A 13,932-nucleotide genomic window follows, 5' to 3' on the forward strand; every position below is an offset into this window, starting at 1 on the left:
ATTAATGAGCAGACTAATTAAATGGCTCACTCTGAAATGTCTGCTGCAAGCTCAACATCTTGGGTTTTGGTGGTAAATAGTGTAGCAACAGGCTTTTAGTTCTTAATTCAAGTTCTAATGTCTCTTGGTCTAGATATCACAAAGAATACAATTACATCTTGTGCCACTTCTGTTTACAAACATGGTAAAGCATCTGAAAGGAATGTTTTGATAATGTAAGGAGTGAGGAAAGGCCAGCCAGCTCACTCTGTCACCCAACCTATATTTCCGGATCTGATCTATGCTTATCCAAGCCCCATATCTTCACCCGAGTCCCTAACATTTTTTGATTCATACGAATTAGGAGCAGGAGTAGGCCACTTGACCCCTTTAGCCTGCTCCACCATTCAATAAGTTCATGGATGAACTGATACTCCACATTTCCACCTACCCCCGATAACCTTCACCCCCTTGCTTATCAAGAATCTATCTACCTGTGCCTTAAAAATATTCAAGACTCTGCTTCCACTGCCTTTTGAGGAAGAGAATTCCAAAGACTCATGAGCCTCTGAGAGAAAAAATTTCTCTTCATCTCTGTCTTAAATGGGCGATCCTTTATATTTGAACAGCGACCCCTAGTTTGAGATTTTCCCACAAGGGGAAACATCCTTTCCACATCCACCCTGCCAAGACCCCTCAGGATCTTATATGTTTCAATCAAGCCGCCTCTTAACTCTTCTAAATTCCAGCGGATACATGTGTAGCCTGTCCAATCTTTCCTGGTAAGACAGCCCGCCCATTTCTGTACTGCCTCCAATGCATTTACATCCTTCCTTAAATAAGGAGACCAGTACTGTACACAGTACTCCAGATGTGGTCTCACCAATGCCCTATATAGCTGAAGCATAACCTCCCAACTTTTGTACTCAATTCCCCTCGCGATAAACGATAACATTCTATTAGCTTTCCTCATTGTGTGCTGTACCTGCATACTAACCTTTTGCGATTCATGCACTAGGACACCCAGATCCATTTGCATCTCAGAGCTCTTCAATCTCTCAACATTTAGATAATAGGCTTCTTTTTTATTCTTCCTGCCAAAGTGGACAATTTCACACTTTTCCACATTATACTCCGTTTGCCAGGTCTTTGCCCGCTCACTTAACCTATTTACATCCCTTTGTAGCCTCCTTATGTCCTCTTCACAAGTTACTTTCCTACCTAAAGTATAAACACCTTGTAACTAAGACCTGTGTATAGGAAGCATTTAGTACCCCTCCCACCACTCTTCTGCCCTAAATCCACTTTATCATGGATTATATTAGATTAATGCTTAGTGTCATGTCCATAAGACAGCTGTATAAACATATTTTTTCATTTCCATTAAAGCTTTCAAAGTGAAATCAAAGGAATCATAATATAAAATAACACTACATTATTTGTATGCTCATCTGTCTATAGTTATAAATCCTATAGGTAACGTACACCAGCCTTTTACACCAGAATAGGCATAACAATCCTTCGGGGATTGTCAAAACCTTTCCAGCTTTCAAAATGCAGATTTATATTCTTTCGTGTACCATCTGAAAAAATGATTCTGTGACAAATGGCTATAAGTAATAAAACCGGATTAGATAAATGTGCAGTGCTGTCGGAAATTGCTTAATTGAGTACTTTTGGAATTAACCCTTTGTTTGCCATGGATGAGTATTATTACTCAATTCCATTCCTATTCTGTGCACAGCCAGACACTATACTGATCCACTAGCAAGATTATGGAAGTGTCGATATGAAGGTGTCTCTTAAATGCATCTGTGCCTCCTTAATGTGACTTTTAAAGAAATAAGGGATGTGATGATTAAACTGAGTTTTAAAAAACATAAAATTAAAATAGAAAGGAAAACAAAAGACAGAAAAGAAATAAGAAAGGCAAGGGCATTGGAACATTGGAGATGAGGGGTGAACATAATTAATGTTTAAAAACATAATTTTTAATTTTAGTTTATGGAAGTGTACTTTTTGTAGTTTAGAGTCAGTATTACAGTAATATAGCTACTCCTGACTTGTGACTAGTGTATGTTTCAATGTCAATGTTTGTGCTTTGGGCCAGGGCTGTTCATTTTTCTGTCCATTAACACACTCTCTGCACTAATGCTTTGTCTTTCAACACACCATTAACATACCGTTTGCCTTTGCTCCATAACCTTCTGGTCAGTTATTCTCTGTGACCTTGTCCTATCAACACCTTGCCTTTTGTTATCTCTTGCCCCACCCCTGCTTTATTTGCTTAAAAGCTATTACATTTCTAACGTTAGTTCTGATGAAGGGTCACTGAGCTGAAACATTAACTCTGTTTCTCTCTCCACAGATGCTGCCAGACCTGCTCAGTATTTCCAGCATTTCTTGTTTTTAATTCAGATTTCCAGCATCTGCAGTATTTTGCTTTTATTTTAGTGTACAAAAGTGAAACTGTCAATTCCAAGAGGCTAATGTTTGAGTGTGAATTCCTTTTAATTGGATAGGTACCGTGGAATGAATAAAGATTTTGTAAGAAATGTTACTCATTGAAGACAAACTGGCTACATTTGAGGAATAGAGAAATTGTGGTGGTCTGTGTGTATTAATTCTTTCTGTCCACTAATGTAGGACTGGATAATTGCACCAGAGGGCTATGCAGCATTTTACTGTGATGGAGAATGTTCATTTCCACTCGACTCCCACATGAATGCAACCAACCATGCAATTGTTCAGACATTGGTAAGTGTACAGGTGTCCCTGGCCAGAATCAAACTGTTCCTGCATTTGGACTGCTTTTCATGCATTTTGTTGTGTATGTCAGTTTGTGGTATTCGCTCAAGTGAAACTTGCACCAAGTATGAAAAAATAAGCTTACTGCACTGGTATAATATTGAAATACATCCTGTTTGTGGATCCATCTCAATCGTGCAACTACAGGTTTCTGGCAGAAAGGGGCTTTAAATCAGAGAAAAGATGGTCAAATGATCCTGATGAGTAGAACACTAAAGGCAAAAGACATCTTTAAATGGAACTTATTGTGTCTCTTCAGAAATTCCTCAAAATTCTTCACATACAGTGACTTATTATGACAGCAGTGACCTTTATGCATTTAAAGATTGCTGCCATTTTGCGCATAGAAAGATCACAGCAATAGCAATAAAGGCATTTAATCCAAAGACAGCACCTCTCAGTACTGCGCTGAGGAGTCAATCGAGATTACATGCTCAAATTTTGTAATGGGGCTTGAATCCACTACCAACTGAACCAAGCTGGCAGATGTGAAGCTTGGAAATTCCTGCCAGGCCACTGTGCCATCAGAAGTGCAGTAGGGCTTGACGTCTGCCTGCTAGTTGACCCTCGTGCTGACCCAGTCCCAAATCCCAAGGTAGAGATGGACTTTGTACTGCTCCTTGAGGCGGGGCAAGGGTTACAAACTGTTCTGGCCAAAGATTCAAAATGGCCTAGATTTTGCGGTCAGTGGAGAAGCAACGGCACTCGCCATTGGCCTCAAAGAAAGATGCCCACAAAGATCTAGCAATCTCTGTGGTATGGACATCCCCTTTCCTGACAGCAGTTTAGATCTGGCACCAGGTCAAGGGATCTCCAGGCATGCAGCAGCAGTGATGTTAGCAAGCAGGGTAAGCAGCCAAAATCCTTGAAATATTCTCATAGGGAGCAAAGCAGGAAGCAAAAACCACTGAATCCCTTCACTTCTGATTTAAAATTTCAGATAGCAAAATAAATGATTATGATTGGATTAAGATAGAAGCTAAAATAAAGATAAACAAACTTTTAAAAAATTATTTTAAAAATGTGTTCTTTTTATCATAATGGAGAAATTTGACATTTCACAAATATAAATTTAGCTTTTCAGAGCCTGTGGGTAATGTCCCTTTTTTTTGTTGCCTGGGACCTTTAAATTTTTTGAGTGGCCGCGCATGTGCAGTAACTTAAAGGGGTCAACTTATGCTCAGCTTCTGTGGAAACTTCTGGGTTGCTGTGCAGCTGCGCAACATAAAGGAAACATTGCCAGTGAGGATATTTAGCAGTAATTATGAACTTAGCACGCCGTCAAAACCCCAGTTACACCTCAGTCAACAAGGTGTAACCTCTTCAACTGTTTATACAGCGAGAAGTAAGAGTGGAAGTTGTTGTCAAATCATAAATTTCCCATTGATTGCAGTCTGGGGCTGCCTCAACAGGGCACCTTCTACAGCATCATTGAATCACTGACAGCAACTTCTGGATTTCTGCGTTATTCTGCACATATGCGGACTCCCAAAATTGCTGTCAGTTTCAATAATGACAACAAACACTGACAGTTTTGTTGTCATTACCATCACAAAATCTGGGGCATTGTTTTAAGATAATTGACATAACAATCACTTGGCAATAAATTGCAATTTGAAAATTGGCCATGTGGGCCTCACCTCTAGCATCCTGGCAAGCTGTGTAGCCCTGCATCATTCAGGCATACTTTCCATTGATGGCAAAGGAGGTGGAACTGAGAGGTTTTATGGAAGGTGACATGATCTTGCCACTCATGTCACTGGGTGAGCCTGGCAGATACAAGAAGCATCTGCACTCCTGTACGACTTCAGAAACTATTGCAGAAAGGGGCAGAGACTCTGTGGAACCAAGTCTGGCCCAAATTCCTCTAATTTTGACCCAGATACAGGTAGCTTTATGTTGATAGAGTCCAAGCATTTTCGTATTTGAACTTTTTCTATGCATTGAATCTTGACACTTTCAGGCAGCAAACAGAAGGATTAATGGGAAATTTTGAGACACTAATTATGTAAGTCTCCTGATGTACTGGCCAAAAAGCAGCATTGATGAACATCTTACTGTCCTGGACCTGGAGAATAGTTTTGAGAACTAACTTCAGGAGAGAAGAAAATTGGGGAGCGTGCATTAAAGGAAAAAAATTGAAACAGATTTATATTTTATTCTCTTGACAGGCGCATCTGTTGAAACCAGAGGCAGTTCCAAAACCATGCTGTGCACCAACCAAACTCAGTGCCACTTCAGTACTCTACTTTGATGAGAAATACAATGTGATATTAAAAAAGTACCGGAACATGGTAGCAAAGTCATGTGGCTGTCAATGAAAAGTCTCTATGCAAGGTGTAATTGTGTTTGGTCAAATATTCAAGACATTAGGCAGCTTGAAGAATAACATCAGAAAAAAGATCCAGTGTACAAGGAACTGCAGGTTCCCTATGTTGCCTAATTGCACACCATTTAATATATCTCAATTTGATTTAGTTCTATTCTACAGTGTGTCATCTTTGAAGCCTTTAGATATATTTTTCATGGTTCAAAATAATGTACCCAAGCATATCAAAGCACTTGCACGTCAACACTGAAGGCAAGAAAAACATGTCAGTAATATTTGTAATATGAGATTACATTGATATTTTTGCCCCTGTATAAACAAAATCGACAATGTGGAGAAATTAGATATTAATTTATCCTGCTGGTGACTAAGACCATAATCCACTGGTGGACGAAACGCCACACCCTTCTGCTTCCCATTGTGTACATTCTCTTACTACAACAAGAGTTTCTGTGTATTACTTTGATTGACAGCACTACTGATTGAAAAAACATAACTTAAAAGTAACTTTTTAATAAATTTAATCCTCGCTTTTGCGTTTTCATGTTTGCTTATATCATAAACAGGATGGACCCTAAAGTATCACTGAGATACTGACTTCACTCCGCTGCGAGCTTTGTCACTCCTCAGTGAGCAGACCTTTAATTGCAGATAGATTTGCTCTTTTTTACTGTGTTTTATTTAGAATTTTTCCATTAATAGAATCATAAGTACTTTGGGAACTAGGACTCTTGTCCCCAAGAAGATTTGATTTTGAGGAATCAAATTAATCTTTTGGTGACTTGCAGCAAGAAATGTAAAAATAGTAGCTTTTCCGAAAATGATATTCAGAAAATCCTCACTATGAGCATCACAGCACATATTAAGAAACAGATAACTAAATGATTGAGTGTAATTTACCCTCCAAACCTCCCTCTATTTCTCCACAATTGACTGAGACCAGAACTGGTTAAATTGGGAATACAAATAAACAAACTACAAGTGGATCATTTTTAGTTTTGGTTTAAAAAAGGGCAGCAGGGGGAAAAAGTTACTTTTAGCATATTGAACTCCCACAGTTTATCTAGCATTAGAAAATCTTGTAAAAAATCTCTTCTCTAGTAAGAGATACCTGTCACTTCATTGTTATCTTATGGAGCCTTTGGAGACATTTAGTTTGAGTCTTTCCTCACACTTGAAGCTGTTCCATTAGTGTCGGGGACAGATGGATACTCAGCTAATACTGACTGTTCCCAGCTTGTATGCATCGCTTTTGGTAGCCTCCTGATCCTGGATTATGATGCATGTATTTATCATGGAGCAAGCTGTCAGATTAAAAGGATGGTAACCATGTGTGAGTGTCTAAAAGATTGGATGCAGTGCAGGATCACCAGCTATTAAAATAAATGGCCCAGTAGCACCAAAGGTAAAGAGCTGGACATCTTGCGCTGTAAAGCCAAGCTGGAATATTAGACCTTGCGAGTGTTCACACACTGACTTTGCTCATAAAGAGAATTCCATTGTTCTGGGCTGAGCCTGTTAGATGAGGTGCCTCATGATAATGGAACAGTTCCTCTTATGACGAGGAAAAATTATTAAGCAGCGTTCCAGTATCTTGTCTCGCAATGCATGTCGCTGCTAAGCTGTTATGAAGGAAGACATGAAATATTCCAAGACTCAGACTTTTCTGAGCTTCCATGAAATCAAAAGGAAATAAAGAAGTGATTGTGAAAGGGGTAATAGTATAATAAATAGGGGTATTGTGCATCTTGTGAGACAGTATTTCATAGATAGCACCAGCCACTGAAACAGTGAAAAAGTAAAGTTCTCAAGAATTGATATTACTGCTACCTCATTTCCAGTGACTGTTGTATTTCAGATTTTACTACTTTCACACATTAAAAATCAGATTTGTTCTTATTTTGTAAAGAACTTTGTTGCCTCATCAAGTTCTATTTATTGCGGTTGAAGAATATCTAATACAGGTACAGTATGTTTAGTGTGGAAAAATGGTTAAAATCAGGGGAAAAAATATCACCTGACATTTCCCTTTTGTGGTTACATGTCAGACGAAGTAATACCTGCAATTGTCCATAACACAAGTTCCCAAACTTAGCCATGTTGCCAAGGGGAGACACAAAATGGAAATCAAAGCAAAAGTCACCTTAAATCAATATGGTGCACTTGGTAAAATGTGCATTTTGCAGGGCCTTCAAGTATGCCAGGGTCTATGGAATCCAGATTTAACATCATAAACTCCAAGGACTGAATTTTCAGGCCCAACTGGAGGCAGGAACATAGGCTGCAGGGGACAAACATACCAGCGCTGGCTGGTTTCCTGACGCCGTTCCTGGCACCAGCGAGTTTCACCAAGGCAGGGGAAGGCGGCCCTGAGATCCCTCCTGATCCATTAGGAAGACCAATTAACATTGATAAAGAGCTCATTGAGAGCTCGTTAAGGGGCATGTTCTGATTTTGACGAAGCACACAGGCTGCACTCACTGGCCGGGATGTTGTGTAGCCCCCTGAGGTGGGGTCAGAGGTTGGGGGGGGGTATGGAGTATCGTGGCGGGGCTGGGGAGTGGTGGGGTTGAGGGCCTATCACCTCCCCGTCACCCAGCAATCTTCCTGGGGGCGGGATAGGCCGTCGACGACCTTCCCACCCAAAGGCCAATTGAGGCCCTTAAGTGGGCTATTAACAGCCAAGTAAGGGCCTCTTCCTGCCGCTGTTGGGATCTTTCCAGTGGCGGGGGGGCCTCCGCCACGTGGGGAGGAGACCTTGTAAAATGAGGTGCCCTCCCTGTAGGCTTGGTGGGGGAGGTCCCTCTTTCATGGGCAATTTGTGGACCATGGAGGGCCCCCCACCGGGAACAACTTTATCCCCAGGTACTGCTTGACTACTCTCCCAACCCACCTTGCTGGGGCTTCTGGACTGGCCTCGGGATCCCACCTCATCCATCTCTGTTCCAGGGTACCAGCGCTGGGCCTGAGTCCGAGCCTTCTGCAGTATCGGCAGTGGCCACCACTCCTGGTGCTGCTGCTGATATTGCTGGCCTTCTGATTGGCTGGCAGCTCTTGGAGGCTACATCCCCGTCTTTAAAGGGATGGGGATCCCGCCTCCTGATACTTTGATTTAAAAAGACCAGAGGATCGCTCCGGGGGGTGGGGAGGGGCACGAAAAGGCAGAGGCGGGGTCCCCTATGCCTTTTTGGTCTGGCACTGGGAGCCCTGCCTCTAGCACAAATTCCAGCCCACTGTCTGGGGCAGACCGGCTGAATGGAGACAGAAACACAGTGGGGAGCCAGTCATGGCCATCCCAGGGAATTAAGTGGGCCCCATGAAAGGTGAATGATGCAGAGGTGGGCTCGGCCATTGGGAAACAGGTGCCATCGGTCAGTGCAGGTTGCGGGGAGAGTGGACAGTAAGCACTTGGGCAGTGCAGGGGAGTGGGGGGGGGGAGGGGGGTTGTCACCCTCCTGGCATTGCGGTGGCATAAGAGGAGGGGGCAAGGCTGCCAAAAACAATTGGGGAACCACAAGGAAGGCTGCAGCTGGCAATGAGGGTACAACTCTCAGATTTTAGGTCCAGTGCTGATGCGGAGCAACACTCCGCAGGAAGGGCAGTGGTCTGGGCAGAGGAGAGGGATGAGGGGCAGGAAGGAGATGGAGGCTGTACCCTCAGAATAGGATTTACCACTGAAGAGGAGCTACCTTGAGATGACCAAGAACCAATGCTGTAGGAGACTGTGACTCTCCAGGTAGATGGTCACAGAGATCTGTACTCTCGTCTCCCACCTCACACATTGCAGCACTGATTGCCATGCCCTGCCAGTAACCAAAGTCACTTTGGCTTTGAACTTCTTCACTTCTGGCTCCTTCCGAGGATCAGTTGCGGATCTTGGAGGCATCTCACAAATGGCTGCGCAGGTTCACTGATGTCCTACCTAACAGTACATTCAATTCCAGACAAATGAGGCCTCGCAGGAACAGAGGGCAGTGGGTTTTGCCTCCATCGTTGGATTTCCCCACTACAGGGCATCATCAATTGCACCCATGTGGCCATCAAGGCACTGACTTGACCACCCAGTGAGATCAATCAACAGGAAGGGCTTCCACTCCCTCAAAGGTCAGCTGGTCTGTGACCATCACAAGAGCTTTCTCCACGTGCACGCTTGCTTTCCTGGCAGCTGCCAGACTGCCACAACTCTTCTCTCCACCCACCAAACTCTATGGATGGATTCTAGGGGACGAGGTATATCCCTTGAAGAGATGGCTACTTACCCCTCCACTAGAGCCTGAGACAGAGGCGATACAACTAGGACAACCATTGAGCAGGTCATCGACTTCTGAAGATTTGGTTCTGGTGCCTGGCCCAATTGGTCGGAACCCTGCAACACACTCCTGCAAGGGCCTTGCTCATTGTGGTGGTCTGCTGTGCTCTCCATAACATAGCCCTCCAAAGATGTGTGGACCTTGAAGGGGGTGAGGCCTTGGCAGAACACAGCTCATCAGAGGAAGTGGAAGAGGAGGAGGCAGAGGGGGGTGGTGCAGATCACCGAGGTGCCCTGACTGCACAGGGAGCTGGCCGGGCCTGGCGCTGGGCTCGAGGGTCTCATCAGAATGCCATCAATTTCAGGGATCATCTGATCCAGGCACGTTTCGACTGAGACCCTCTGACCCAAGAGGAACGGCATGGTCTGGAACTCTCAGTATTGCTTGTGCTAACACTTTCATTGATGACACAGTCTGGAACAAGTAAACTCTGACTGCCAATGAACGATGTACATCTGCCCAGACGTTTCACTGTCACCATTGATGGACCCTTGCTCTTTTTCACCACTTCATAAATCTTTTCATGTCCTGTCATTAATAAAAGGAGGCTCACACTTCAGGCTTCAAGTGTCAATATTTACATGGTGCTCATAAGGCAAACAGTGCACAGTTGCAGGTGGAAGACATCCCAGTGACCCGCTCAGTGCTCTGCCTGATGTGGTGGCCTCTGCACTCACCTCCACGCTTGGCCACTTGTACACAGTGCTCTCCTTGTGGCCTCAAAGAAGGCGGAGACAGCCTGCTCACTTGCCTCTGCTTATGGCTGAGATACACGTGGCAGTCATCCTCATTATGGAGATGCCCGCGGGGGCATCTTTGGAGGCTGCTGCATCAGTATGATTGCAGGGCAGCTCTGTCACTGAGCCCTGCTGCACAGATGCTTCCTCCATCAGGGAAGCCAAGGAGGCTGATGATGATGATGGTGCCCTGTGAAGGGTGGCACCCTTATCCTCCTCGGTGACTGCTTCAGTAGGCTGGAGGAGACCACCAGCTGGGGTGCTACTGGCACCCCTCCAGACATCCCTGTACCATCAGCACCACTGACCAGTCCATGCTAGATAGTGTGACATACAGACCCTGCATGCAGACCAAGTGCTGCCACACATGGCTCCCCATGAGGTTGACCACTCTCTCAATGGAGGAGCTCATGTGCTCAAAGCCCTGAGCCAGGGTGGTGCACATGAGCTGGATAGACTCCTCCATTCTCAGCCCATGACCCCACACTGCCTCAGGGAACTCTGCCATGTGGGGACTCATCTGTTGTTCCTGTCTAGGTAGAGCCTCCTTTCCTGGTACTCCTGAGGCCCTGCATCTGTGCTCAGATCAGCAGAGCTGTGTCTGTCCTTCATCCTCCGAGGGGAGTGACCACAGCTGCCTCTGCCTCTGGTAACTTCTCCTGCACACTCATGCCGTGATCATCACCCAATGTCACCCTATCTAACAGGTGACCCACCGAGGTGACTTTATCTGCACTGGTGCAGGGTGTGCTTCTAAGAAGTGATGGAGCCTCTTCAGAGCTCTGCTATTGCTGAAGTTAGCCTGGTGATGGCGAGGGATGTGGTTTAAGTGCCTCAACATTTGCGCCTGTGGGAGACACAGGAAGAGATCATAAAAACTAGCCTTGGGGAGCAGAGGCCTCTGCAGTGCTGAGGCTTCCCAATGCAACTCAGTCTTGGGTATGCTGCTGGATGGGGGTGGAGTGCAATGCACGCCCATAATCAACGCATTGCACTCTCTAATTACCACCTCTACTGCAGATGCCCATATGGCCTTGCTCGACACGCTCTTCGTCTGTGACCTTGGCGATGTCCATGGCTCCCTCCTCCATGGCGGTGATAATGTGAAGGTAGGGATCCCCTCCGGGAGTGGTGGCCACTGCTGGAACTGCAACCCAGCCACCGCAAAGATGATGTCGGGGAGCCCGGAACGAAGGTAAGTTTTTGGTGCCTCACTGGGGTTCATCGGTTGGGCCCTGGCAAGGCAAGGGTGGTCAATTGGGGGAACGGGGGGGGTGGGGGGGGGGGGAGTGTGTTGCATGTTGGGGTTGGTTGGGGCAGCGGGGGTGGCCCTCTGTCAGGCACAGGGTGCCTGATGAAGGCTCCCCCCCCCTCCCTCAGGCTGTAGGAGAGCCGCCTGCTTTTGTCAGGCGACTTCTCTCAGGCCTGGGCTGCCCGACTAGCCATGGGTAAAATCCCCGTGGTGGGAGGGGCGTAAAATTCCAGCCGTTGTGGCCATTGGGGATTTGATAGCTAGGGGAATAGATAATCGTTTCTGCAATGGTCAACATGAGTCTCACATGGTGCATTGTCTCCCTGGTGCCACTGAATGAGTGCAAAACATTTTGTGGGAGGAAGGGGACCAGCCAGAAGACATGGTCCATGTTGAAACCAACGACAGTTAGGAAAACGGTGGAAGTCCTACAGACAGAGTTTCAGGAGCTATGGAGAAACATAACCAACAGGACTTCAAATTAATCTCTGGATTACTTCTAGTGCCACAGGCTGGTGAATATAGGAGAAGTAGGATAAGATGTGTTAATGCATGACTGGCAAAATGGTGCAGGAGGGACCTGGACAAGATGGCCAATTCACACCTCAAGAGCGTTAGGACCAATATCCTCGCAGGGAGGTTAGCTAGTGCTGTGGGGGGAGGGTTTAAACTAATTTGACAGGGGAGGGTCACCAGAATGGAGCATCAGAGAGGAGAAATAAGGTGCACAAAGGACTGGGAGAGACATATAGCATTAGAATGAAGAGTAGTCCAGACATAGGAGAGAGAAATGCAAAGCAGACCAATATGGGCTTGGCGAGCATATGCATAAATGCCCGGTTTGTGAGCTGCAGCTACATGAGATTATTATGTCGTGACAAATAAGGGGAGGAATGGGAACATAATATTCCTGGCTACAAGGAATGAGGAAGGAAAAAACACATTGGAAGGTGCAGTGGTAAGGTGGGGATTGTCAGTATTAATTGGATACTAATACATCACTAGAAAGTGACGATGTGACTGAGGGTTGAAAGACAGAATCTATTTAATTAGAGTAAAAGGAAAAGAGCAGCTGTTATACTTCTGGCTGCATACGATAGGCCATCAAATAGTGGGAAGAAGGTAAAGGAGAAATTTGCATATAAAGATGCAAGAACTACAGAGTAGTGATCATGGGGGAATTTAATTGCCCTACTTTAGACAAGGGGATATAACAAAGTAAAGGGCAAAGAGGGGGAGGAATTCCTGAAATGCATTTAGAAGAACTTTCATGATCAATGTGTTTCCAGTTCAATGAAGAAGGAAGCAGTGCTGAATCTACTTTTAGGGAATGAAGTGAGGTAAGTGGAGCATTTAGGAAACAGTGATCACAGTATTATTAGGTTTGGAAATAGTTATGTAAAAGGACAAGGAATGCTTAGCGGTAAAAGTACTCAATTGGAGGAGGGCTAATTTTAGAGAGATGAAAAGGGATCTGGCTCAGGTGGACTTGAATCAAAGGTTAGCATGTAAACAAAATAAATGAGCAATGGGAGATCTTCAAAGAGAAGATAATTCAGATATAAAGCTGCCATATATAGAACTGCTATATATAGGACTACCATATTTAAGGCTGCCAGATATATGCTTGCATGGAGGTTTTCTAGAGCTGTGGGGGAGGTTTTAAACTCATTTGGCACAGGCAGGGGCACCAAGATGAATCATTAAAAAGGAGATACAAGGTGCAGAGAGGACTGGGAGAGAAAAACAACATTAGAATAAAGAATAGTTCAGAAATAAGATGTAGAATAAAATGGGTTTAGAGAGCATGTGTGTTAATGCCCACAGCATGATAAATAAAGTTAGTGAGCTGCAGGCACATGTAGCTACATGAGATTATGATATAGTAGCAGTAATGGAGACCTGGCTCAAACAAGGGGAGGAATGGGCACTTAATATTCCTGGTTATAATGTATTCAGGAAAGATGGGAAGGGAAAAACATTAATTGTATTGGCAATATTGATTAAAATTATTGTTGCAGCACTAGAAAGGGATGATATAATAACAATTTATATTTATATAGCACCTTTAATGTAATAAAATGTCCCGGGTGCTTCACAGGACTATCATAAAACAGAATACGACACCGAGGCACATAGGAGATATTAGGTCAAATCTCACTTTGGATTGAGAAAAGGTGGAAAATGATTTTGAATTTATATATAATACTGGCACGGCTTCAGTATAGTCTTATGTCTCAGCAAAGAGAACATAGCATAAATAGAGACAGAGTAGATAGGGAGAAACTGTTCCCATTGGTGGAGGGATTGAGAACCAGAGGACACTGATTGTAGGTGATTGGCAAAAGAAGCAACAGCGACATGAGCAAAAACCCTTTTAGGCAGAGATTGGTTAGGATCTGGAATGCACTGCCTGAAAGTGTGGTGGAGGCAGATTCAATCGAGGCTTTGAAAGGTAATTGGATGATTAGCTGAAAAGAACAAATTTTTGCAGGGCTTTGGAGAAAAGGCAGGGAA

General features: G+C 44.5%; 1 protein-coding gene across 1 annotated transcript in view; it reads left to right on the forward strand.

The window, feature by feature from the left end:
• Positions 1 to 6,984, forward strand: part of LOC137346965 (bone morphogenetic protein 7-like) — a 69,133-nt gene extending 62,149 nt beyond the window's left edge. The window contains exons 6-7 of the mRNA XM_068010923.1: positions 2,626 to 2,736; positions 4,959 to 6,984. Coding sequence (XP_067867024.1) covers positions 2,626 to 2,736; positions 4,959 to 5,108 — 261 coding nt within the window. The 3' untranslated portion in view covers positions 5,109 to 6,984. The remainder of the gene's footprint in view (positions 1 to 2,625; positions 2,737 to 4,958) is intronic.
• Positions 6,985 to 13,932: the final 6,948 nt, after the last annotated feature.

Source organism: Heterodontus francisci, chromosome 31 (genome assembly GCF_036365525.1).
Source record: "Heterodontus francisci isolate sHetFra1 chromosome 31, sHetFra1.hap1, whole genome shotgun sequence".
Classification (NCBI taxonomy): domain Eukaryota; kingdom Metazoa; phylum Chordata; class Chondrichthyes; order Heterodontiformes; family Heterodontidae; genus Heterodontus; species Heterodontus francisci.